General features: G+C 37.6%; 8 protein-coding genes across 16 annotated transcripts; 3 read left to right on the top strand and 5 right to left on the bottom strand.

Moving 5' to 3' along the window:
* Positions 1–67: 67 nt before the first annotated feature.
* Positions 68–1,513, bottom strand: LOC17883471. Of its 2 annotated transcripts, none has more exons than XM_023781912.1 (4): positions 1,349–1,513; positions 563–614; positions 296–456; positions 68–200 (listed from the first exon to the last, which is right to left on the bottom strand). In XM_023781912.1, the coding sequence occupies exons 1-3, from the start codon at positions 1,440–1,442 to the stop codon at positions 303–305; spliced, it is 300 nt and encodes a 99-aa protein (XP_023637680.1). In that variant the 5' UTR covers positions 1,443–1,513; the 3' UTR covers positions 68–200; positions 296–302. The 2 variants fall into 2 exon arrangements, with proteins under 2 accessions (XP_023637680.1, XP_006288961.1); XM_006288899.2 differs by having other exon boundaries at positions 68–203; positions 1,349–1,511.
* Positions 1,514–1,671: 158 nt separating this feature from the next.
* On the bottom strand, positions 1,672–5,763 carry LOC17882262 (probable E3 ubiquitin-protein ligase RZFP34). 5 transcript variants are annotated; one of them, XM_023781908.1, is made up of 14 exons: positions 5,602–5,763; positions 5,180–5,248; positions 4,537–4,911; positions 3,843–4,429; positions 3,679–3,766; positions 3,516–3,575; positions 3,397–3,429; positions 3,155–3,232; positions 2,975–3,018; positions 2,849–2,889; positions 2,666–2,748; positions 2,483–2,574; positions 2,282–2,393; positions 1,672–2,190 (listed from the first exon to the last, which is right to left on the bottom strand). In XM_023781908.1, exons 4-14 carry the CDS (start codon positions 4,013–4,015, stop codon positions 2,080–2,082), a joined length of 915 nt encoding a protein of 304 aa, XP_023637676.1. In that variant the 5' UTR covers positions 4,016–4,429; positions 4,537–4,911; positions 5,180–5,248; positions 5,602–5,763; the 3' UTR covers positions 1,672–2,079. The 5 variants fall into 5 exon arrangements, with proteins under 5 accessions (XP_023637676.1, XP_023637675.1, XP_023637678.1 ...); XM_023781907.1 differs by having other exon boundaries at positions 4,537–5,248; XM_023781910.1 differs by lacking the exon at positions 4,537–4,911 and having other exon boundaries at positions 3,843–4,085.
* Positions 5,764–7,081: 1,318 nt separating this feature from the next.
* Positions 7,082–8,371, bottom strand: LOC17884633 (leucine-rich repeat extensin-like protein 7). The gene has a single exon (XM_006289894.1). It carries the CDS (start codon positions 8,369–8,371, stop codon positions 7,082–7,084), a length of 1,290 nt encoding a protein of 429 aa, XP_006289956.1.
* A 1,456-nt stretch (positions 8,372–9,827) lies between these two features.
* Positions 9,828–11,375, top strand: LOC17884173 (polyadenylate-binding protein-interacting protein 6). 2 transcript variants are annotated; one of them, XM_023780492.1, is made up of 3 exons: positions 9,828–9,941; positions 10,504–10,911; positions 11,005–11,375. In XM_023780492.1, exons 2-3 carry the CDS (start codon positions 10,519–10,521, stop codon positions 11,155–11,157), a joined length of 546 nt encoding a protein of 181 aa, XP_023636260.1. In that variant the 5' UTR covers positions 9,828–9,941; positions 10,504–10,518; the 3' UTR covers positions 11,158–11,375. The 2 variants fall into 2 exon arrangements, with proteins under 2 accessions (XP_023636260.1, XP_006286384.1); XM_006286322.2 differs by lacking the exon at positions 9,828–9,941 and having other exon boundaries at positions 9,978–10,911.
* A 516-nt stretch (positions 11,376–11,891) lies between these two features.
* Positions 11,892–13,528, top strand: LOC17883375 (dnaJ homolog subfamily B member 4). Its single transcript, XM_006288998.2, has 3 exons — positions 11,892–12,248; positions 12,462–12,877; positions 12,968–13,528. The coding sequence occupies exons 1-3, from the start codon at positions 12,084–12,086 to the stop codon at positions 13,404–13,406; spliced, it is 1,020 nt and encodes a 339-aa protein (XP_006289060.1). The 5' UTR covers positions 11,892–12,083; the 3' UTR covers positions 13,407–13,528.
* LOC17881291 lies at positions 13,502–18,066 on the bottom strand. 3 transcript variants are annotated; one of them, XM_006286925.2, is made up of 5 exons: positions 17,911–18,066; positions 15,550–17,598; positions 15,151–15,271; positions 14,547–14,606; positions 13,502–14,450 (listed from the first exon to the last, which is right to left on the bottom strand). In XM_006286925.2, exons 2-5 carry the CDS (start codon positions 17,568–17,570, stop codon positions 13,638–13,640), a joined length of 3,015 nt encoding a protein of 1,004 aa, XP_006286987.1. In that variant the 5' UTR covers positions 17,571–17,598; positions 17,911–18,066; the 3' UTR covers positions 13,502–13,637. The 3 variants fall into 3 exon arrangements, with proteins under 3 accessions (XP_006286987.1, XP_023635786.1, XP_023635787.1); XM_023780018.1 differs by lacking the exons at positions 13,502–14,450; positions 14,547–14,606 and adding an exon at positions 14,794–15,018; XM_023780019.1 differs by lacking the exons at positions 13,502–14,450; positions 14,547–14,606 and adding an exon at positions 14,794–14,930.
* Positions 18,067–18,412: 346 nt separating this feature from the next.
* Positions 18,413–20,787, top strand: LOC17884656 (serine/threonine protein phosphatase 2A 57 kDa regulatory subunit B' kappa isoform). Its single transcript, XM_006287515.2, has 3 exons — positions 18,413–18,647; positions 18,760–19,988; positions 20,153–20,787. The coding sequence occupies exons 2-3, from the start codon at positions 18,840–18,842 to the stop codon at positions 20,507–20,509; spliced, it is 1,506 nt and encodes a 501-aa protein (XP_006287577.1). The 5' UTR covers positions 18,413–18,647; positions 18,760–18,839; the 3' UTR covers positions 20,510–20,787.
* LOC17884148 lies at positions 20,656–22,424 on the bottom strand. Its single transcript, XM_006289570.2, has one exon. The coding sequence runs from the start codon at positions 22,149–22,151 to the stop codon at positions 20,886–20,888; it is 1,266 nt and encodes a 421-aa protein (XP_006289632.1). The 5' UTR covers positions 22,152–22,424; the 3' UTR covers positions 20,656–20,885.
* Positions 22,425–24,137: the final 1,713 nt, after the last annotated feature.

The raw sequence follows: 24,137 nt of genomic DNA, 5'->3' as shown, positions 1-24,137 counted from the left end.
AGTCATATAACGTATGGTCGAAAGTCATATAACGCTTTGTGATCAAAGGTTTCATCTGTAATAGCAATGTGAAGCTAATACCTTAATGAATATGGTGGATTCAATAAGGCTACAGAACCAAAACCAATAAGAGTTTCTTTACTGACATTATAACGTTTTCTTTTACCTGATGTAGTTTTCTCCAGACTACAGAGCATATCCTGCTACATGAGGAAATGAGGAACTGAATCAGGGAATTTAGTAGTTTTCATTTGTCTAATAGTGAAGCTGTGAGAGGTTATGATGAATCGAGTACAGGATTATTAGCCTCGGCTGTGGCTTAGCATGTCTAGAATAGTGTAAGCAGCTTTCTGAAACTGTTCTTTCTCTTCCTCCAGAACCCTTTTCCTCTCCATTGCAAAATCCTTCGATTTCTCAATTTCTTCCTTGATTCCAACAGAGTTTTGATCGATCTCACTGCAGTGATTTTGTCAACCCAGACAGAGAGGGGCACTGGATTAGCACTCAGAAAGTAGCCACTAGTCTTAAGTTGTAGTAGACAGAAAACATAAACAATAATTACTTGACCATCTTGAGCATGCTCTCCATTCCCATCTGAACTTGCTGTGACAATTCTACAATCACGTTTGTTTAAGAACATGATCAGAATCAAAATGGCTGAAAGGTTACAACAACAAATCTATATACACATTGTTCAAAAAGAAACAGACACACAAATTAGCAAGTAAGCTCAGTCCAACACTGAATCTAATCCATATACATTTGATGATAAACCCTTCAAAACGATTTATAGTCACTGCAATTGCATAAGCCACAAGAGTATATCGAGAGCACACAAAATCCGTGAAATAGAGACAACATTGACTTGTAATCTCAATTCAACACACTGAATCTAATCTATGGTGCCTGCTAATGCAATTGACTTATGGTGCCTGCTAATGCAATTGCATAAGCCAATGAGTCAAATAAACACTGTATTACAGAATCTGAACTCCGGGATGCCAAATTTGATCAACCCAACGATATTACACATGTTTCATTCTAAGTATCGTCATCTACTAGATCTTTTTGATAGAGAAGCAACTAACAATGGCGGATTCTAATACACATCTCGATTCCACAGGTGGATTATAGCTTTTTCAGGAAAAAAGGAAATGCGAATTCAAGTTTAGATGAAGCGATTAAGCCAATAAGTATGAAGAAACTGCGTTGAACACCAAATCATAAGAGCATTTGATTAAAATGATGAACACACACGCTCGATTCTGATTTCTAGGTCACTCAAAATTCGAATTTGAATGAACAAGGATCAGAGGAAAAGAAGGAAAGAGAAGAAAACAAAACAAACCGAAGACGAGAGACGTCAGATCCGATTCAGCTTGCTGAGCAGGAGCTTGATGAGCAACGAGCTGTGCATCACTGTGCGATGGTGATTCCGCCATTATCGCCGAGAGAGAGAAGAGAGGAGCGAGAGATCGTGTGTTTTGGGAGGGAACAAGATTATTTGCCTTTGGTAAATTTTAAGAGTCTCCACAAACCTATCGGAGTATGCTAGAGTTTCAAATTTCAAATAAATTTCCAATCTCGTTTGTTTTTCTTTTGAAATTGCTAAACCGGACTTTAAAACCGGAATTGTATTAAAAATGACTAAATCATTCTCTTAACCAGGAATAGACAAGTGGTTTAAAGATTTTATTTAATACACAGGAAAAATCACAGCTGAGAATCTGAGATGAGGTTTCATATGCATAAGCCATGGTAACTACAAAAGTTCCCACAAGTTCCTCTATGGGGATTATCAGATAAACGAAACTATTCAATTATAAACTCAAAGTTGGGATCAAGGAGACATATTCTAATGGAAACTAAGCAGACTGTTACAGCACACGAAGGAGACATAGACTAGTGAACAGGAGACGATTTAGAGAATATTGAAGCTAAAGAGAGGGAGAGATAGTTTCAAGAGATGAGTCTTTAGGTGAAAGGAGCCAAAGTCACTATTGATTCAAGTGAAAGAAGCTATTAGTTGCATCTGTTTGCAAGCAAACTTCAAATCACAATGTCTGCAAAAGAACAGCTTCAGCCTCTGGTTTGGCGAGTGTTGTATGATTTGCAGTCTGGGCATTTCTGAGCCACCACATGGTACTGTACCTCAGATTTTTTCCCACAGTCGTTGCAGAGAATCTGAACCTGTTTTTTGTTTTCGTCAAAAAGAGTTCTAGTTACATCATTTCTTTACTTTGTAAAAGATGAGTTGTAAACTAAGCAAGTTCATACTGACCATTCTGTTTTGGTATGGTTCTGGCATCGGTGTAGCTGCGATCTCCATGTCAAATTTCTCCCACACCTTTGACATGTCGCATACAGATTTCGAGCAAAGTGGACACGCGTATCTAGAAGCATAAATTTTTAGTTGTGTCAGTTGAAAAATATCTACAATAACACCATTTGAAAATATGCACTGAGTTATTTATGTACTTACTGGTAATGTTCTCTCATTTCCTCCAAGCACATCTGGTGGATTGTGTGTCCACATGGTAAAACCGTCACATCGTTCCGTGATTCAAACAAGAACTGGAGGAAAACCAGGCAGAATAGTTAGGTCGACAAGGGACATTCATGAATTTCACTGGAGAAGTAGAACAATACTGACAATAACTAATACCTCAAAGCATATAGGACAATCATGATGCATTGCTCCTTCAACACAAGGGTGACTGTTCTTGAGGAGGATTGAATAACAACAGCCTAATTGAAAATCAGAGAGCTGGTTAGATTGTAAAACCAACAATACAATTGTGTTTGGCCTGTGAAGAAAAGCTTATATGATGCGGGAAAAATGGCTTACCACACTTGTAACAGTGAAAGAAATTTTCTTGTCCACCGATTCTAAACAAATAAGATTTTAGTTATGAACATAACTAAACAAATTTACAGTGTGTAGTGTACATAAAAGAGAAGTCCAAAAATGTACCTGCAAATTCCACACCCATCACAATGATACTGTTGTTTAGAAGTCTGGAAACAGGAAAGCAACATTATGGTTAACCAGTAACTATAATAAAGACTGGAAATCTTAAGGCCTCTTATGTAGAAAAATGAAGAAAATGGACACAACAAACGAGCTTAGGAATAAATTCCTCCAAAAACTTACATCATCATCGTAGAGCTTGCAGACTTTACAGAAGTACTTCCCCATGCACACTCCGCAGTTGATACAAATTTGGCCAACCTGGTGCAGGCCAGAAAAAAAGAGAGTGTTATCTAACAAAGTTAGAAACTGTTTGATAGCAGATTTCTACTAATGGGAGACAAAGCTCCTTCAGTGGTCGCTCTATGTATCTGATTATTGAACGCAGCAAAAGTTCAGAGAAAAAATTAAGAGTTAAAACACACCTCTTGTTCAGTGCCACAGAGTAAGCATATAACCTGTGAAGAAAAAGATGGAGATATTTTAAAAAGTCAAACATCAAAATAATATAAATAGAGCAACCGAGACATACAGACTATTGTACCTGTCTAACTTGGTGTCGAGGAATATCATGCCTATGTTTCTGATCTACATTTATACTGTTCTGTTTCAAAGACATGGTTACAAGTATCAGCACACAGATATTGAGAAATATAGAAGTTACAAAATGCAGTTTCGTGACATCTCTTAAGATATAAAAAATCTACCTTTGCCTCATAATGACAATGATGGCAACCAAAGATCTCATTACAGCAAGGAGCTCTAATGCAACACCTTCTTCTGTAATGTGGACATCTGCAAGAAAATGATAGATATTAAACCAAGAAACACGCTCAACTCTAAGAACACACATATAGGAAGCAAAAATTACCCATGCTCCATTAGTCCTCTACCAAGCACTTCGTTAATTATTGACTCTGCAGTTATCCTTTCCAGAATTGACGATTCGGATTCTTCATTGATTGACTGAGAGTGTAGATTTCTTGACATCTCACCCTTCTCTTGGTCAGACTTCTGTGGTTGCTGAGGGGAGTTGAAATACATGTGTCCCACTACGTATACCAGTCAGTGAAAAATTGGCAGACACTGCTAGCTGATGGAATGCTTATGAAACCTGCAAGTTAGAAAAGATTTAGAAAATATATTCCTCATCACGAAAACATTATCTGTCACCTGAAAATCCAGCAAACAACTCGATGACTGTTGCTTCCATCTAGATTGCAGCACACCAATCCAATCAGCACCAAGACAATCCAAATTTGAAATGGCTCCAAATTCCAATCAGCTTTTCTCCAAAAGGAAGAATCACCAAAACAAAAAGATCTACAAGTATCCTGTTAAACAACTAAACACAGCCCTCTTGGTTGATGGAGCCTTCATATAGAAATAAAAGTTTGGCACATTGAGTGCTCACTTCAGTCCTTCAAATATATCCAGTTTAAACCAGATATCCCCAACCTATTGTAAGAGCAACGCAAACAGGATCAAACAAGGTTTGGGACTGACATAAAAATGGGATAACCGGGTTAAAGAGATGGGTTGATGTCCAACGAGGACAGACCTACCTCCCAGTGTCATTCTGCACCAAATTTCTTCAGTGAACATACGACTCAGAGAACTCTAAGGAAATGAAAGCCTGAAGAGTGCTCTTAGTTTATCGAACCCCATCTTTAAAGCTGGCATGTTTTCTCTTGACCCAAATGGTAACCCCAAAGTCAAAGGAATACAAATCTTCTGATACCCTTACCCATAATATTCTACTACCAGGTTCACAACCTCCGCAAGCTTGAGGGAGAAAAAGCTTCATTACAGACAACAACAACGAGATATGCTCTAAGGAAACTCACTATGGAGACCATAGCTGAGATAAGCAGACTACAAAGTGAAGAATCAGGCCGCCTTCTTCAAAAATTGACAATGAGGACCCTCTGCTACTCCACCTTAGATTAGATAGATGACAAAACAAAGAGCACTCTTGGCCAAATCAGAGATGATAAACAGATGATTCAAGAAAAGGAAATGACTAGGTAGAACTAAGATTGCACAATGTCTGGGGTCAACAGAGAAAAAAAAAAACCCACGCAAAGGGTAGACAGAGGCTAGGCTGATGAAGAGGAATCGATTTCTTTTCGATAAATCAACAAGAAGAAGGGTTTTGCTCAATGACCTATGTACCTCATTTCCATGGATATTTTCTTCAGAACTCACCTTGAAAAATTCGACCTTTAACTCTTTTGAAACAGCACCTAAAAGCCCTCAAGAATTCCCCAAGAAACCCTGCCAAACTCAAAGACTACCTCATGGTCATGGTTCAATTCAAAGAAGTGTTCGATGTACTCTGTTCATGTAAGACTACATCAATGTCCCGCTTAACTAAACCTTTAGGTCAATTCAAGGGTCTAGACTACGGATTTTGTTTCTTCCTTTTCTTCAAACCTTCTTTCAAGAACACGTATAACAAAACACAATCGAATTCAACTAAGAACTAAACCAAACCACACATTTAGAACACACAAAGAGACATTTTCAAGAAAAACGCATCCAAAGAACTCAAAAAGGGTAAAACTAATCACGGAAACGTAAACAAATACGATGAATTTTATAATCTCATTACTAATTAGATAACGAACTTTCGATCCGACGATCTCCACCGATCAGAATTTTCACAGAGAGAGAAAGAGACGACGACGATTAAGTTCTCCGGCGATAATTCTCCCGGCGATAAATCTCCGAACTGAAACTGACGAAAATAATTTTTTAAGTACAAATAAAAATAAAAGGGACGCGTCTGAGTTTTTATAAAGAGATGTGAAAGTTTTCCAGATACTTCGAATTTTGCTTGTTCTTTGGGAAAAGCTAAACCAAAATATTTTATATTTTTTTATTTATTGTTGACAGCTAAAATAAATATCGCAAAGACCATATATATTTCACTAAATGTGTTATACAGATGTCACGAAAATGTTGTAACGTTCCAAATCGTATTTTCATGGCATAATTTTGAAATACCAATTTCTCAATCACACCATTAGCTTAAGAAAATATTGTTAATTTGTTATTATATATGTGTGGAAAAAATATAATTACGTGTAGGAGTTGATTAACTTTTTAATTAGAGACACGGATGGGTGTGACCTGGCATTTAAATGATTGGGGAATCTCTAATTTATATTTTTGATTCTGTGGAAATATTTCCTTACTTTATTACCCATATAAGCGATCAAGCATCATCAACCTTATCTCTATGAATGATGTAGACAGACACCACTTAATTTCTAAGTAACTATTTCGGATATTGAATATAACTTATGTATTAATCGGTCAAACTATTTTAAGAGTTATATATGGTTTAGTGGTTTAATTTTGGGTTCGAACGGTAACCGCGGTCAATTGGACAAATACATTAATGGTTTAGTCTGTTCTATTTTTTTGTCCAAGTTGGATCATAACTGGCCGGTCCATTAGTTTAATCCCTACCAATATATAGGAAGCGGGACTCGATCCCAGACGTAATAGTGTCTGTCCATCAGTAGATTTATCATTTGCTACTAGATTAAAGTCATTTCACAATCCGTTCTACTTTTAAAACGGATAACAAAAAAGCGATTCCAAGTTGGTCCACTATAGTTTTTTTTTTTTTTTAGGACTATACCTTATAGATTATATTTGATGAATATTAAATAAAAACCGACTATTCGAGACGTAGATTTATCAGTTTTAGCCACTACAACCATTCAGACTCTATGGTTTTGAAATTCTTGTAGAGATTGATCTTAATCAATACCGTCAAATGGTTTGCTAACCTTGTTGTCTTTATTAATGAATCTGAAAAAAAAAAAACACTCAACAACAAGAGTCTTTTAGACCCCAAAAAAATATATCAAAGTAAAATTTAAACAAACACATGCAATCTTTTAAAAAAGTGACAAGTCCTTCTACACTTGGTGTCCACGTCCTACAGATTTTTCAGCTTGTTCAGTCTCAACTTGTAACACCCATCATGATTCCCACTATAGATATATCTCATATTGGCTTTTACTTTCGACTTCTAAACAATCTCATCCTTATCATCACATACCATTTCTAGTTTCTACACATAGATCGATATCATCAGTTCATCAACTGAGCCACCGGTTGTTGAGCTTGTGGTGGTGGTGGAGGCGGTGAGTATATCGGTGGACAAGGTCTAGCCGGAGGCGGTGGAGTTGGAGACGGTGCCGGTGCCAATGATGGTGATATTTGACGACGAGGAGGAGGAGTAAAACACGAAGAGACAGGATCACACTTGAAAGAGTCACAATCTATAGGTTTCGACAAGAACACTTTACACTCCATCATCGATCTTTGGTCTCTCTCATCCTTGAGACAATTCATAGTATAATTATAATTCTCTAGATAACGACATGTAGATGGTTCTCCAGTGAAATAGTTAGAACCATATTTAAACTCTCTTAGCTTCTCAAGTGCACATAGCTCTTCAGGTATTACACCAGAGAGCATGTTACGCTCAACGTTCAACACTTCAAGATTCTCCATCGCTCCCATCGACTTAGGCAACTCTCCGACCAACCAGTTATAACTAATATCCAAAACGGTAACGTTTCGAAGCAACCCCATGTCGTTAGGTAGACAAGATTGTAAACCGTTGTCCATAAGAATGATCTCGTTCAGTGTCTTACCCATTTTACCGAAACTCGTCGGTATACATCCTTCAAACCGGTTTGACGCAAGAACTAGAACCGATACCGGAGAATTTCCCATGTTAACCGGGATTTTACTAACGAACCGGTTACTATTCAAGAACAGAGCGTCGAGATCTTTGTCGAAGAGAGACTCTGGTAATGCACCTTCGAACTCGTTATACCGGAGATCAAGATACTTTAATTTCGGTAAACCGATTACAACTTCCGGGAATTTACCAGCGAACCGGTTATTGCTAAGATCGAGTTCGAAAAGAAGACTCAACTGCGAAAACCCGACCGGGAGAGTACCACAGAACCGGTTCGAGTTAACGTGAAACAGAGCAATGTCGGTTAAGAGGCCAAGCTCTTCAGGGAGGTGACCAGCGATATCTCCATGGTTTAGATCGACGCCGGAGACAGTTTTAACCAAAGGTTCGTCGAGAGATGAGGAGCATACTACTCCGTTGTAGTCACACACACGTGATCCGAACCAGTTAGTTGTTAGGTTCCATGGGTCAGAGATCATGGCACGTTTCCACGCTTGTAACGCTACGTAAGCTCTCTCGAGCCGTACGTTTTCGAATATGAGGTACGGTGGTATGGTTATAGGGTCGTCTCGGGTGTACAGAAGTTGCCGTGATCCGCCGGGAGCCGCGGCGGATGTGTAGAGTAAGACGACGGTGGTGAATGATAATAAGGTCGGTTGATAAATCCTCATTACACTCTAATGGAGTTTTGTGTTACGTTTAATCACTCTTCTTCTTATTATTATTATTGTCTTTTTTATGTTTTAGTTGAGATTTGAATCTGTAAAGAGAGAGCGTTTAGTAATTAGATGTGAGAAATGAAGTAAAAACATATGTATATTGCTATTTTTAGATGTTGTAATTAGTAAAGGTTATATGTTATCCACTACAGCATTGGGTTTGACCGAGAATGTCTGAAACCTGTATTGTTTTTTTTTTTTTTTCCTCTTTATAATTTATAAATTTTATTACAGTGACACGATAAATAAGTGAATAACACGTTTAGTTTTAGGGAAAAAAACAAAGAGAAAACAACCTATTTTTGTAGGATTTAATCTATTTTATTTGGAATTGACTTAGCAAATCTGAAATGAAAAATTTCCCACTAGTTTAGCGTCTGAGGAAGAAAAACAAAAGTATGTGATGATGCTAGTTTTTAGGGGGTTTGTTTAGTTACTAACTACGAAATGTCTACTAAACCAAATCGTAGGATCGGATCATCGCTTACAAAAGAGGAGTGATGGTGAATAAGCAACCAACATTACAAAGACAAACAAACACCTCTAGAACGAATTCAAAACCAAGAGATAAAACTAAATTAAATGGTTTGTTCTAAGCTAAAATTATGGCGGGGTAAGTAATAATCTGAGATCATTTATATATGATGTATGCTCGACCATGAGCTAACACGCAACAAACTTTCGTTGTAGGCGGTTGCAGTAAACGCTTTTGATTAAATCGACGTTCAAAATTTATAACTGCAAAATATAGTATTTATCGCTGAAGTAACATGCAGTGCTCAAACGAAAAAACACATGCGTACGCTGCTGCGACGATAATACGAACAAACTCATTCTAAAATATGTTGAGTAGCTTATATAAGGGTTATTTTGAAAATATTGGTTGTAGTAGTGGTTATAAGAACATGTTTTAACTTTTAAGGTCTTGAAAATTAATATGGTTGACATAAAGAAAAAAAAATACCATTTTCTTCAAAGTTAAATAAACATAACACATCATATTAATCATATGCTTGCTTGCTTGAAGAACATAGACCATTTTGCAACCCCTCTATTAATAAAGAGATTTTGGAAATTGGTGAGTGTAGGATAAAATTACCAAAAACGTAGATACGTATTTTTTGATTGGTTAGAAATAAAAATAAATATCATTTCTGATTCTAACATTATGTTACACGAAGAAGGTAAACTAATTTGTAACTGACACATCAGCACACCGAGTTGAAAATATTAATTTGTTTTTAAAAAAATAAAAAAATAAGGACACATAATAAACCAGGTCAAGGATACGATAAAACTACGCCTCCAAACAGACCCAAGTAAACGCTTCTTCTTCGTCATCTTCTTCTTCCTTTTGTTGTGTGGGCATATAAAAAGTCCATTATTGATTTATTGATATTAAAGAAGAGAAAAGAGTCGTTTTCTCTCTTCTCCCCCACTTTTTTAGCGTTTCTTAGATCTCTCTCTCTCTACAAATTTTCGCCATTGTCTTCTTCTTCTTCAACGATCGTCTTCTTCTCAGGTAAGTTCGATTTCTTCTTTTAGGTCTACGGCGATCGTTGACGTGATCGCGATGAGCCTCGCCGTGTTTTGTGTTTTATTTGGAATCCGTTTCGTTTCGATCATACTCGAATCGATTTTTCGTCTTTTGATTTCTTCGATCTATGTTGATTTGATAGCGCGAATCCTGTTTGATCTCTCTCGCTCTCTCTTCGTCGTTTATCTAAGTTCTCTCTTCGTTTCGTTTATTCTTAGATTCCTGATTCAACCTTGTGTGTTAAGCCTTAGACTCGGTTAAAATCGATGTATTAGGGTTTCGGTGTTCCTTTTCTGTTTAAGTTGAAGTTGTGTGGTTTGATTTTGATCTGTACCCGAGGCGTCAGGAAGAGGCTAGATTAGCTGATTTTATCATCAGCGAGTTAATATTTGTAGTTTGTGGAATCATGATTCATAGATTTTAATGCTCTGGTTAGGTCATGTTTTCTTATTGATTCTGATTGGAATCGATTGCTAGTGTAGATTGTTGCAGCAGAAGCTATAAATTGATTTGATATCTTCTTTCGTTTGTTGAAATTTTTGGGCAGTATCTCACTTAAGCAATGAAGTCAGGAGGATCATCTACATTGAATCCTTACGCTGCAGCTTATGTACCACTCTCTAAAAGAGATGCTTCTTTTGGTGGTGGTGGTGCTGCTGCTAAGCCATCCGCATACCATCAAGTCCAGCACCAGCAACCTCATCAGGTAGCTCATGGTTATGGAGTCCAAGGAATGGGAAGTTATCCTAGTCCTCCTCAGATGAAGATGCCTACTAAGAAATCCCCTGACATGGTTTACAATCATCAGATGAAAGAGGAGGATTTGGAGATGGACATGGATATCGAGTTCCTTTTAGTCACATTCTCTGGTCTCTCACATGAGTCTATCAATGATGTTTACTTGGCCAACAACTGTGATCTTGATGCAACTATCGAAATGCTTAACCAGCTCGAGGTAATTCATTTTCTCAAGTCTTTTCCTGCATTAGAGTTGTTAGATTCTAAGCTTAGTAATGACTTTGCTTTTGGGTATGTTCCCTTTCTACAGATTTACAGTACTGAAGCTCAGGAGTACCTCCCAGACACACTGGACATTGGCGATGTACCTGAAACAATCACCGAACCTTCGAAACTAAAGAATGAAACAAGTGCATCATCATCATCCTCGGGTATCCGCAACCCCTATGTCTCCTCCTCCTGATTTGATGAGTCCTTCAAAAATGTGAAGTTTTTTTTTTTATCTCTTTTAAGTTTCTTGCAAATGGATGATATGAAGTTGAATGGTATTCGTAGGAGATCTCTTTCTATATTCTTTCTCCCACTTTGTTTTATGGGGAAAAGAGAGTACAATGTATAGTTCTTAAAAAAAGTTTCAGTTTGAGAAAGCTTATGAATCAGCAGCCTCTGCTCTTTTGGCCATTTTTGCTGCTCTATATTAAAAACATATGAATCTCTCTCTAATCTCTTAACAGTAGTATTATGAATTAATCATTCCTTTCGTAAACGCTAATTATGACCGAAACATCCGTTACGATTATGTTAATCAACTTAACTATTTTGGTTATGAATACTGTCATTGTAATGTTTGTTGAATACAAAATTGGTATAGCATTGTTTAAACAATAACACAATTTGGTACCATTTTGTTTGGTTGGGTATGTAGATATCTGCAGCTACTTTTGCGGCATTATGTGTCCCTCTCTGTTTGGTTACTATAATTAGGATAATCTAATTACGTCATTAGAAAAACGAGGAAAATAGATTCCGTAAATTTCTGTGTGTTAAAAAAAGGAATCTGCAAAAAGCTGTCATAATTAGAGCAATTAAAGATTCAAATCTGTTTCAATAGAAAAAAGAAAAAGAAAAAGAAAAAATAAATAAAGGAAAATAATAATAAGCCTCTCTCTCCCAAGTCGGTGATCTTTTTTTTTTTGTTTTTCCTCTTTCTACAGAACAACAAGAAGAAAAAAAGCTTCTTCATTTTTTCATTCATTAGATTAGGAAGGAGGGATACACATAAAAGAACTCTTTATCATATACATTGGAAGATCTGATTCTTTTATTCTGAGTTTGTGTTATTTTCTAAGAAGGAAGATAAGTTTAGAAGAAGAAAAAGGAAGAAGAAGAATGGGTTTGGATTATTACAACATATTGAAAGTGGATAGGAACGCAACAGAGGATGATCTAAAGAAATCTTACAGAAGGTTGGCTATGAAATGGCATCCTGACAAAAACCCTAACACCAAAACTGAAGCTGAAGCCAAGTTCAAACAGATCTCTGAAGCTTATGAGGCAAGTCTTTTATTTTTTTTTACACAGGAGGATTCTTAACTAATCTTGATTTCATTGTTCCTTTAGATCCATTTCTTTGGTTTATAATTTAGAGTTATGTTGATGAGTTTTGCTTGTGTTATAAGCATAATGTATCTCCTTAGGCAATGTTGCTGCATTGCTAATCAAAACGTACAATGTTTTCATTCGTTTTTTGTGTGGGATGTGTTTCAGGTTCTAAGTGATCCGCAGAAGCGAGCGGTGTATGATCAATATGGGGAAGAAGGATTAAGCGATATGCCGCCTCCCGGGAGCACGGGAAACAACGGAAGAGCGGGTGGTTTCAACCCGAGAAATGCTGAAGATATATTTGCAGAGTTCTTTGGAAGTAGTCCATTTGGTTTTGGATCAGCTGGTGGTCATGGAAGGTCGACGAGGTTTCAATCAGACGGAGGTGGAGGAATGTTTGGTGGGTTTGGTGGCGGTAACAACGGTAGCGAAAACAATATATTCAGAACTTACAGCGAAGGCACTACTGCGCCTAAGAAGCCTCCACCTGTTGAGAGCAAGTTGCCTTGTAGTCTTGAAGAGTTGTATTCTGGATCAACTAGGAAAATGAAGATCTCTAGATCCATTGTTGATGCTAATGGGTAAACCTTTTTTTTTTAGAGGTTTCTTTCTTAAGTATCAAGTAAATGGTATTGTGTTAGTTCATTAGTGTTTTTTTTGGATGGTTGCAGAAGACAGGCGCAAGAAACAGAGATTCTGACTATTGTTGTGAAACCAGGATGGAAGAAAGGGACAAAGATTAAGTTTCCCGACAAAGGAAATGAGCAAGTGAATCAGTTACCAGCTGATTTGGTGTTTGTGATTGACGAGAAGCCGCACGATTTGTTCAAGAGAGATGGGAATGATCTCATCACAAGCCGGAGAGTGACGCTCGCAGAAGCTATAGGAGGAACAACTGTGAATATCGACACGCTTGATGGGCGGAATTTACCCGTTGGTGTCACGGAAATCGTCAGTCCCGGGTATGAGCTTGTAGTTCCTGGAGAAGGGATGCCAATTGCTAAAGAACCAAGAAACAAAGGCGATCTCAAGATCAAATTCGATGTTCAGTTTCCCGCAAGATTGACAACGGAGCAGAAATCCGCACTCAAGGGGGTCTTAGCGGGTTGAAGAACTGAGATTTATGTTCTTCTTGTAATTTGTAGCATATTCATGATGTATCTGAAAATAATCCGTACAAATCTTCGGTTGTGTTGGATTCAAAGTTTCCCATCAAACTTATTATGCTTAAAGACTCCATTGTTCAAAAGGTTTACAATTCTATTAAACACTACGGAGAAAAGCCGATGATATAGAGACGTCAATACACCTAACTAATTTACACAAACACATTCACAAATATCAAAATCCTCTGTTCCTACGTGCACTGTACTGTTGTTGCCTGAGTGCGTCTTGATTGGCCCTCCATCCACCTGGTGTTCCCGCACCACGTAGTTGTGCCGGCGGTTGGGCCACGGTTCTGCTATGAAACTGTGGACCCAATTCAGGAGGTGGTGGTGGTGGAGGTAATTGAATTTGGTGGCCTGAGACTTGTGGTTGCCATTCAGGAATATCATCGTCATCATCATCATGACCATTCCATGGTTGTTTACTACCACTACCTGCTGAATTCCCATACTTGAGAATGAGCTCCCTTACTTGATCCATGGACTTGGACTGAGGTGGTGGCTGGGGAGAAGAAGTAACCGGTCCAGTTGAGGTATTGAAGTTAAATTCTGGCAAATCATCGTCGTCTTTCACACCTACCGGGCCAAATCCAGGTGGTACGTCTTCATCGTCAGTAGCATCACAGCCAACCAAACCATGATTCCCTATGGATGCAACCTTTACAACAGGATGATTCGTAACATTCACACTACTAGACTTTTTGTTCTCTGGAGCCAACACAGACCTCTTAGTGCTTACAGAAGAATGCTGACGTTTGAATCCGGGCTTATGGCGTGAGCCAGGAGAGGCGGCAACTGCACGCCTCCAGACAACAACGCCGATAAACCCGATATCGTCTGAAGACTTGACCTCATCAACATGGTCCTTGGAGATGATTTTGCTCAGCAAATCCAGGGTTTCTCCACGTGGAGGACATAAGTAAAGCTCAACGCCTGTTGTTGGCTCTGCGTAACCAACTCTTTTGTCAGCAACGTACGACTTAGCAACCTAAACCCAAATAAAAGGACAAAAGGCAAAGACTTTTAAGCAAAACTATTAATGTGTTATGCAGTAAAAGAAGGAATATGAGATATAAATTAATACCTCAAAAAGGCTGTCACGTTGGCTTTGAGAGATACCATCCTTACACACCACGTTCATTACCTGCAATTTAATGTACCAACTTAATTAATTTACACTTATTACAAAAATGAACAAAAAGAAGAAACTTTTTTTTCTGACAAAACAAGAAGTATGTTTCGAGAGATTCTATTTTGGGACATGATCTGCATGTAAGTTTATGTTCTGTCGTTCGTGGTCTTGTTACTTTCTCTTTGTAAGAGATTCTTGGTGATTCTATATCCTACCTAGTTTAACAATACATCTAAAACTGATTCGGCATACAAAATTTCATGATTTTTATACAAAATTTCAGATTCAATCCACAGTTGATTCTCTGGTCAATCAGGGCTCTTTACTGTCCCGGTCCTGTTTCACAGATGTAGATCAACCGTCAGCTTTTTTTTGCTTTTCGGGTTCCATGTTTTAGCTAATGAAAAAGCCTATGATTGTGTCTCTGCATTAAGAAACGACTTCCAATATTGAGATGAGATTTTGTGGATCTATTATTGCTCTTAGTAACAAAGAAGAGAGTGAAGCTAATGCTAATGCTACTACAAAGATGGTGCAAGCAATAAACTTTGTATACCATTAAGACACGGCTTCGAGACAAAGGAAGCTCTTGTACAAACTTCCCAAACGCACTGAGTCTTACTCTACCCTTTACCTCCACCATTGTTGGCCACTCACTTGTCTTTGCTTTCTCACCACTGCACGATTAAATCTAGTTAGAGATATGTTTTATTTCAAACGATACCTAAAACGTTTATCTTTTCTCATTCCATTTTTTGTTCAACAAATCAAACAAGTATCAGAGTGTGATTTAATCCTAAATGTACCCTTTTTGAGCTGACTCCAATTTTAAGTCTAAACTTAGATTAATTAATCTCATCAGTACGAACATCCCAATTCACTATGGTTTGATTCACTATGTTCAACCAAAACAGCAAACAAGAGATAAAAGTTCAAAGTAATTGAGGAGACTTGCCTCTTGAATATTCCAGTGACTGAGACAACTGAAGCGGCGCTAAGCTGCAATATACCATCCCATATGTGGTCCTCTTTAATGCTATCAATCAAAGGTGTACTTTCAGGCTTAGAGACATCAGCATCGAGTTTGACACCAGTATCCAGTCTTGGGGAAATTACATTAGTCTTTACGAGTTCTGTTTTAGAAGAAACACTCTCACTGGGTTCCTTTGGAGACTGTTTAGGAGATTGTAAAGGTGATTTTGAATGTGACCCAACTTCTGAGTCACTCTTCTCAGATGCATGTGGACTGCCAAATGGAGGTTCTGAGTTCAGGGATTCCATAAACTCATCAAGCGATACAATTGGAGGAAGAAATCCCACATCCTTCATCTCGTCATCCATCGACAGACCTTGCATTGGATCAGTCTCCTCCGTTGAGGGAAGTGTCATACCGGTTGATGTTTCCTGGTTAGATTTTGTGTCCTTATCATTCGTGTCACTTTTCATTAGAGTGGATTTGGTAGATGATTTCATGGATTTTGCTTTGGCTCGAGGTTTACTATGTGAGGTTATCTCAGCAGAGACATCCACTGTCCCACTGTCAACGGGATCAATTTCTACCTGGAACTCACCCTTATGAGTTTTCCTCACCAGATTTCTAACATCGATGTCTGCATCCCGTAGGACAACCATCTCAGCCATCTCTTCTGCTTTTGCTTGTCGCCACTGAGAAAGCTCCTTAGAAGCAAGTTCTTCAGCTGTCATAGAACACAATCTCTCTGGAGAGACCTTGCCGGACATGACACTTTCTCTTAGCTCAGGATTGTTCTTATCCTTCAAATTAAATAAGAGAGACCTTCCCTTCTCTTTGTACTTCTTGTTCACACCTCCAAAGAGTTTAAAAAGTTCCAACTCGATTTTAGATGCAAGGAGCTCTGGATCCTCCATTGATTTTCCTCTACCAGTTTCATTCTCCCCAAAATCTGAAACAGGTTCCAAAACCCATGAGAGGCCATTACCCTGTAAAAGTTCATCGCCAGAAAAAACACTATCACTAAAACGAAGATCATCACAGGGGAAAACCTCGTCAAATTGAGTTTTCTGTACATCAGATTGATTAACATAATTCATCTTTGTGTCATTGGAAGTCTCTTCTGACAAGATTCTTCCATTGCCGTCTTTCTGCCCAGAAATTTCATCCCTTATGGACAATTCCGGCGCGATGCCTTCACCTACTGGAACACCATTAACACAGGCTGAGGCAGGCTTACTACTTCCAGCTACTGGAACATTAGTAGTTTCTTCAGTTTCTGATTTTTTTTTCTCTTTCGGAGATTCCTCACGCTCGTGAACTAAACCCAAGGCAGCTGCTAATGATTCCTTCATTTTAGACCTCAAAGACTCGTTCCCATCATTACGTGCTTTCGTTGACCCTTGTGAAGGGCCTGCTTGTTTCTTGCTCATCACTTGCTTCCCAGATTTTTGGGAAGCAGGTTCCATCTGCCTCACTTTCTTGGCAGGCGTTGGTGGATGTTCCATCTTGGGTGAAAGAGTAGCGGCTGGTATATGACCCAGCTGAATACTTTCTGAATAAAATTGTTCTAGCCATGGTCTGTGATGCACTGGCTGTACTCGCTTGTTTGGTAAATCTAACTTCTCGGAAACAGAACCACCGAGAGTAGACTCTGGTGGTGATTTCCGCTTCCCTGTCAGCTGCAACGACCCTACTGACATACCTCCAGAATATGGAGGTTGCAACTGAGGCATTAAAGACTGAGAATCAACCAACAAAGAAGCATCTGGCTCAAATTGGAATGACAAAGGACCAGAGACAGATGTTTCCTCTTTCGGTAAGTCCAGGTTACTGCTCGTGGAAGCCACAGGCTCTTGTTCCATGTCTGAAACTGAGATATCCTGAACAGTAGGAGGATCATTTGATTCAATCTCCATCAAACTCGTCTCTCCAAAATTTTCTGAATCCGGTTTCCATGTCTCTAGATTGATAGACATATGCTCTGTTCCCATATTACTAGACATGATACACCACAGACATTCACTTCAACAGCTGTGAGACGAACAAAAGTAAAACATGTATTCAGAAAAATCAAACAAGAAAACTACAATTCCATGGATACTAACGAAGCAATTCAAATGAAAGCAACGATCACATACGAGTGAAACAAGAACACAATAAAGTTGAATACTTTTTTGGGTTTCAATCCAAATCAAAAAACCAAATCACATAAGAACACTCAAAATTATCGAAACCGATTCGTAATCTCAACTACACAATATAAAATCACCAAATCAAATGAAGAAAAAAAAACATAGGCGCAATCGAATCGAATCAGATCAGATCGAATCATAGAAATTTTACCTGGTAATAAGATAAAAAAAAAGGTTCAATTCGAATAAATCGGAGAAGATTAAGATGTGAATAGAAATGGAAACCCTAAAGCTTCTGGATTTGGGGATGAAGAAGACGGATAAGAGTATGTACTAGTTTTCAGCTGTTTCGATGACAGCAGGAAAAAAAAAAACAGCTTTGTTCTAGAGACAACACATGTAAGGCCAAAATGTTAAAATAGGCTTTATTATAACAGGCCCATTTATGTAATAATGGGCTTTAACGAACATATTTATGTAAAATACTTTGGATTCCTCTCTCAGTAAAATCCAACGGTTGGATTCACGTGTCAACGTCTCATCAAACGGATGCTAATAATTTGCATGCGATGTGTTTTGTTTTTTCAAATTTCTTTTATTATAATCGGAATTTAAAAAAAAAAAAAAAAAAAAAAACAGAAACAAAAGACGCTGTCTTTTCGAAGAAAAAGGAAGAAAATTTAAAATTAGGAAAGTAAAAAATTTTCCTGCAAATTGCCGAGAAAATTATTATCAACTTTTTTTTTCTCTTTCTCAGCAATCGGAAACAATTAAAAAAAAAAACACAATGAAGAAGACACCGTAACGAAACGAATCATCTCAAATCCAATTTGTTCTTTCTCTTCCTCTTCCAGATTCATTTTTATTTTCTCTTTCTAGGAATGTTCTGTTGTTCGTGGGATACTCTGGAATCATGAGATTAAGATTTTGAAGGTTTGAAAAAAGCAGGTAATGATTAGGGTTTTCCAAGTATTGGGTATTATTAAAGTGTCAACCTTTTTTTTTCCTTTGCTTCTTCGGATCTAAACCCACATTACAAGTTTCTCTCTTTTCATGTCAGATCCGTGTTCGTCTCTGAGAATTTAGGGCTCTATGTGGATTTAAGAGGCTTTTGATTTTGTGAAAATTTGGGGGAAGATAATGTTTAAGCAGCTCCTGAGTAAACTTCCTCGGAAGTCTTCAAAATCTGATTCTGGAGGAGAGCTGAATCGTTCGAGTTCCGGTCAGATTGCGTCACCGGTTCAGAGATCCGGAGCTAGTGGTGGTGGTTCGGGTCCGGTTCGATCTAACTCGGGGAAGCGGATGTCTTCAGCTGTGTTTCCAGCGAGTGTTGTTGCTGGGATTGAGCCTTTGGTACCGTTCAAGGATGTACCAAGCTCGGAGAAATTGAATCTCTTTGTGAGTAAAGTTAGTTTATGCTGTGTGACATTCGATTTCTCCGACCCGGGTAAAAACTCGATTGAGAAAGATGTTAAAAGGCAGACATTGTTGGAGCTTTTGGATTTTGTTGCTTCAGGGTCTGTTAAGTTTACTGAGCCGGCTATTCTCGCAATGTGTAGAATGTGTGCTGTTAATCTCTTTAGGGTTTTTCCTCCGAATTACCGGTCTAGTGGTGGTGGCGAAAACGACGATGATGAGCCAATGTTCGATCCTGCTTGGCCGCATTTGCAAATCGTCTATGATTTGCTGCTTAAGTTCATCACTTCTCCGTGTCTTGATGCTAAATTGGCAAAGAAGTATCTAGATCATGCTTTCATTGTGAGGTTGCTTGACTTGTTTGATTCGGAGGATCCTAGAGAACGGGAGTGTTTGAAGACGATTCTGCATCGGGTATATGGGAAATTCATGGTTCATAGGCCGTTTGTCCGCAAGTCCATGAGCAATATATTCTACCGGTTTGTGTTTGAGACAGAGAAGCATAGCGGTATCGCAGAGCTTTTGGAGATATTTGGGAGTATAGTGAGTGGATTTGCTTTGCCTTTGAAAGAGGAGCACAAGATCTTCTTGTGGAGAGTGTTGATTCCATTGCACAAGCCTAAATCTGTTGGAAACTACTTCCAGCAGCTATCTTACTGCATTACTCAGTTCATAGATAAGGAGCCCAAACTGGCTAGTGTTGTGATAAAGGGTTTACTGAAGTTTTGGCCTATCACAAACAGTCAAAAGGAAGTGATGTTTCTCGGGGAGGTCGAAGAGATTTTAGAAGCAATGAGTGTTATGGAATTCCAAAAGATCATGGTCCCTCTGTTCTTGCGGATTGCTTGCTGTGTAACCAGTTCCCACTTTCAGGTACATTCCTATTTCTTAAGAGACATTTTTTACAGAATTGGTTCCTCCACCTTGATTTCGAATCAAAGTTCGATATCAATTCATAGTTCTCGTGTATGATTTGATTTGCCATAGCATAATACAAGCTTTTAAAGTTGAAACAAATTGGGCTTCTTGTGTTACAGGTTTCCGAAAGAGCTCTATTCTTGTGGAACAACGATCAAATTGTGAACTTGATTGGACACAACCGGCAAGCCATCTTACCAATCATGTTCACTGCCTTAGAAAAGAATGCTCAAAACCACTGGAACCAATCCGTACTAAATTTAACCTTAAACGTGAGAAAAATGTTCTGTGAAATGGATGAGGCTCTGTTCATGTCTTGCCACGCCCGCTTTAAGGAGGACGAAGCAAAAGAATGTTCTGCAGCAGAAAAGAGGAAAGAAATTTGGGAAAGGCTAGAGAACGCAGCAAGCATGAAGCCGGTAACAGGAAAGACGGCTGTTCTGGTAACTCCTCGAGCGACCTCCATTGCCTGCTAACTAGCGCTTAAACCAATTCACGGACATTTAAAGAAAACGAAGCAGCAACATCGGAAGAAGAGGATGGAGTGGCTGTTGGTAAAAAGGCGTAAAGCTATGGTCATTAAAACTTTTCATCAGGGTTGACCGTTGTAATATTATATAACTTTGATGTTGTTAGCTGTGTGGGTTTTAATGCTAAATCTCTTGCTTCCTTTTAAAGCAATGAAACCATGCTGCAGATTTTTATCAAACTCTTTGTATCAATCAATTAAGTTTATATATTCTTTTTCTTTCAACTATGCTCTATGGATCTAAACTAAGATCACACAACAACAAACTTTAAAAAGTTTAGAGTCTAAGGTCATGTTGTTTGTTCCTCACAACTCACAAGAATTCATAGACTAAGGTCATGAACGAAGAACGTTTTCCCACGATATGTGATGGACCTTTCTTCAGCTCCAAGGCACCACAAATGGCCTTGCAGGTTAAGAGTCTCCTTCATTCCTGCTGTTTCCCACACAAACTCAAACAGCCCTAGTGCCCTATCTAATTGCTTCATCCCTCTCTCCAACATTTTCTCATCCGTTGAAGTCAAGATCCTCCCCATGCTTATGCAAAAGAACTCACTCTTCTCCTTGTAAAACCCTCCGCAGAGATCAACTTCGATGTCACGCACACGTCCGTAGAGGAAATACATGACGAGAGCGAACAAACACGGCGAAGGACTGCCCAAAGTCTTTGAGAGTTTTCTGAATACAAGGTGCTCTTGATGTCTAACCTCTCTGAATCCAATAGTGTTGTCCAAAAACACATCTTTTATCTGTAAAAGACCTTCTTTCATCGATACAAGCTTCTCCAAATGGTAAAGTACTGTAATTTCTTCATCATGTTCAAGATACCTTCTCAGATCATTCACCATGTCAAGAACATCTTCCCATTTTGCAGAAGCATTTGCTTTAGCGTATCTAGCTGGCACAGGTCGCATCCATGAAGTTGAGTTCTCTGCTTCGAATGAAACCGATGATTCAGATAAGAATCTGAGGCATGACAATATCACTTGCTGACCCAATTTTCTACCTTGACTCATCTCGCTATGTGCAACTAACCAATCAACTTCTTCTTTGAGACTATTCAGTATATCTTCAAGAGTACCTCTCCATATACGATACTGTGTGACCTGTGAACACACAGTGGATCTCACTAGCTTCCGTTGTTGTGCAGAGATGTTAAGAAAGTTGCAAACTTTAGTCAATGAATTCACCACCAATGGCTCTCTCTCACTTTCAGTCCCGAAAAATCGGAACTTGAATCGTCCTTCTTCTCTGAGCTTCTGTTGAATTGAAGGAGAACCCATGAAGATTCTAGCCAGAGACTTGAAAGCGTTCATTTTCTTTCTGATACAATCATCATAGATGATGACACCATTGATGTCCTCGAGCTTCCCATCGACTAAATCAACGTCTCTTAATGCACGGTTCAGTTTCCTCAGAACCGGGAGTTTCGTTTCGTACCATTCACAGGGCAATGCATCTTTAAAGGAACCATCAACTGAAGAATGATACAAAACTTGATTAGTACGGAAGAAGCGACCTGAATTTGCTCTGAAACAGATTTCAGAGTTTAGATTTCTTCTTATGTGATGATTCCCAACACCCCACATTTTGAAAATTCAACTCAGTGAAACAGCAAAGAGCTAATGGTTAGACATCAAATTCTCTGTTAGGAATTTCATCGAACAGTTTGCATGCAACTCTTAAGAAATGAAAAACAGGACCAAAACAATGGTCGTAGCTACTCCACAACCACAAGTATGACCTCTTCAGGAAATCAAAATTTGTATTGCAAGAAAATTTGTGTTGTCGTAAAAAGAAATGAAGCGATTTGGGAGAAGAGATCAATGGAAGCTTTAGATGACAAGTGAAGCTGCGAGAGAAGAGATGGAGTTGGAAGCAAAGAGTTGGTAACCGCGTTATGGATCATTAATGGGCCGAAGATATAAGAATTAGAAAGGCCTCTTTTGTTAGATTATCCTTCTTCTTCTTTTTTTTTTTTTTTTTTTTTTTTTTTTGTAATTTGTTGTTAAAGATAAATAAAAAGAAACTTACTACAATAGATTATTTTATCCAATTTATATTTCATAAAACTCATATAGTTATTCTAAATTTTATATCAAAATACAAACTAATTTTCAAGATATGTGAAAAAGCGAATATTCTTACTACTACAAATCGCTATGTGAGAATTTAAACTCTGATCATGTAATTCTAAAATGAATCTATTAATCCTTCAACCACCATTAACTGGTTATATAGTTTTATGCTATTTTATTAGCATTTTAGACTCTAATGATTTATATGCACTCAAATTTACAATATGTAAGATATCTTCCCCCTCCTCCTTTTTTTTCTTCATTTATCTACTGAACTATAGATGGAATTTTCATGATATAAGATAATGTGGTATTTGATGTGTTTCAATCTTTTTATATATATCATGTATGCATTTTTAAGTTCGATTATCAAATACTAATTTAGATTTACAACTCAAAAAAAAAAACTTATGTGGATCGATGTTAGTAATTTATACTAGTATGGTTGATGTGTTAGTAAGTTATACAATTATCGTTGATGTATTGTTATCCATTTTATTTAAATCTATATATTGTATATTGGTGACAAAAATTTAAAGAACTCGTGTGGAGAATTACAAAAAGAAAATATTGTTTTACATCATTTATAATTATATTTTCATGCTGTTATAATTAAATAATGTAAGAAAAACTGAATATAAGTGATTCTGAAAGTTGTGATGAAAATAATTTGCATCGATTTATTATGAATCAAGATTTCATTTTTTCCGGTAGAACTATACTCGTATACCTTGCAAAAAATAATGAGCTTTCATCAAATTTATTAACAAATACATGTTCCATCCATGTCAATTGCTTGCTTTGCATAAAGATAGAAATTATTAGGAAGAATGTGGTGGAAGAGTTGCAACAAAACAAAAAGAAAGAAGGGCTAAGAACAAAAGACCTTAGAAAGATGAACATGCTTTGCTTTTTTATGTGGGTTAAAGAGAAAATTTTAAAACTTTTTAAAAAGTTACTGCAATTTTCCCAAAAATTATGAATTTGTTATTGTTTTTGTAAGGGTGTTTTTTTGAAATGGATAAAAAGTTATCTTTGCTATTGCTTTTTGTTATATATATATTTTTTTAAAAAATTGACTTTAACAGTAAGAAAATTTTGTTTATTTAACAAGTGATGTGCACTTTACTTAGATTGGTCATCGACGTGTCTCTCTCAATTCTCATTTGCTCATCAAAAGAAACACTATATCTATGTATATATACACAAGACTTTAGATTAAACCACTTATTGGTTACTACCCTGATTTGTTCTAGTTAATATGGGTTTGCATGAAATATGATTAAAGCTATATACATGCCTACACTAAATTTTAAGCCATGACTTAGTGTAACACCAATTTGTAATTAAATGATTACTTAATTAGTGATCTTTCAGTAACGGAACTGTATTAATATAATAATTTAGCAAGTGATGTGCACTTCACAATAATGTAAATAGCTATAAGTTAATATAATAGTTTAAGATATGATTTAGGAGTTATGTAATACGATATTG

Source organism: Capsella rubella, unplaced genomic scaffold (genome assembly GCF_000375325.1).
Source record: "Capsella rubella cultivar Monte Gargano unplaced genomic scaffold, Caprub1_0 scaffold_6, whole genome shotgun sequence".
NCBI classification, from domain to species: Eukaryota; Viridiplantae; Streptophyta; class Magnoliopsida; order Brassicales; family Brassicaceae; genus Capsella; species Capsella rubella.
This window is presented reverse-complemented; position numbering and strand designations above follow the sequence as displayed.

Coding starts and splice junctions, on each gene's coding strand:
- LOC17884173 (XM_023780492.1), top strand. CDS start 10,519: ATGAAGTCAGGAGGATCATCTACATTGAATCCTTACGCTGCAGCTTAT. Junction 10,912..11,004: donor AAATGCTTAACCAGCTCGAG/GTAATTCATTTT, acceptor CCCTTTCTACAG/ATTTACAGTACTGAAGCTCA.
- LOC17882262 (XM_023781909.1), bottom strand. CDS start 4,015: ATGTATTTCAACTCCCCTCAGCAACCACAGAAGTCTGACCAAGAGAAG. Junction 2,575..2,665: donor ATTGTCCTATATGCTTTGAG/GTATTAGTTATT, acceptor GTTTTCCTCCAG/TTCTTGTTTGAATCACGGAA. Junction 2,191..2,281: donor AACCATACCAAAACAGAATG/GTCAGTATGAAC, acceptor AACAAAAAACAG/GTTCAGATTCTCTGCAACGA.
- LOC17881291 (XM_006286925.2), bottom strand. CDS start 17,570: ATGTCTAGTAATATGGGAACAGAGCATATGTCTATCAATCTAGAGACA. Junction 14,607..15,150: donor CTCGAAGCCGTGTCTTAATG/GTATACAAAGTT, acceptor ATTAAATTGCAG/GTAATGAACGTGGTGTGTAA. Junction 14,451..14,546: donor AACGTGACAGCCTTTTTGAG/GTATTAATTTAT, acceptor ATTTGGGTTTAG/GTTGCTAAGTCGTACGTTGC.
- LOC17883471 (XM_023781912.1), bottom strand. CDS start 1,442: ATGGCGGAATCACCATCGCACAGTGATGCACAGCTCGTTGCTCATCAA. Junction 615..1,348: donor TCTGACGTCTCTCGTCTTCG/GTTTGTTTTGTT, acceptor ACGTGATTGTAG/AATTGTCACAGCAAGTTCAG. Junction 457..562: donor AGCATGCTCAAGATGGTCAA/GTAATTATTGTT, acceptor AAATCACTGCAG/TGAGATCGATCAAAACTCTG.
- LOC17883375 (XM_006288998.2), top strand. CDS start 12,084: ATGGGTTTGGATTATTACAACATATTGAAAGTGGATAGGAACGCAACA. Junction 12,249..12,461: donor AGATCTCTGAAGCTTATGAG/GCAAGTCTTTTA, acceptor GATGTGTTTCAG/GTTCTAAGTGATCCGCAGAA. Junction 12,878..12,967: donor TCCATTGTTGATGCTAATGG/GTAAACCTTTTT, acceptor GGATGGTTGCAG/AAGACAGGCGCAAGAAACAG.
- LOC17884633 (XM_006289894.1), bottom strand. CDS start 8,371: ATGAGGATTTATCAACCGACCTTATTATCATTCACCACCGTCGTCTTA.
- LOC17884656 (XM_006287515.2), top strand. CDS start 18,840: ATGTTTAAGCAGCTCCTGAGTAAACTTCCTCGGAAGTCTTCAAAATCT. Junction 19,989..20,152: donor TAACCAGTTCCCACTTTCAG/GTACATTCCTAT, acceptor CTTGTGTTACAG/GTTTCCGAAAGAGCTCTATT.
- LOC17884148 (XM_006289570.2), bottom strand. CDS start 22,151: ATGTGGGGTGTTGGGAATCATCACATAAGAAGAAATCTAAACTCTGAA.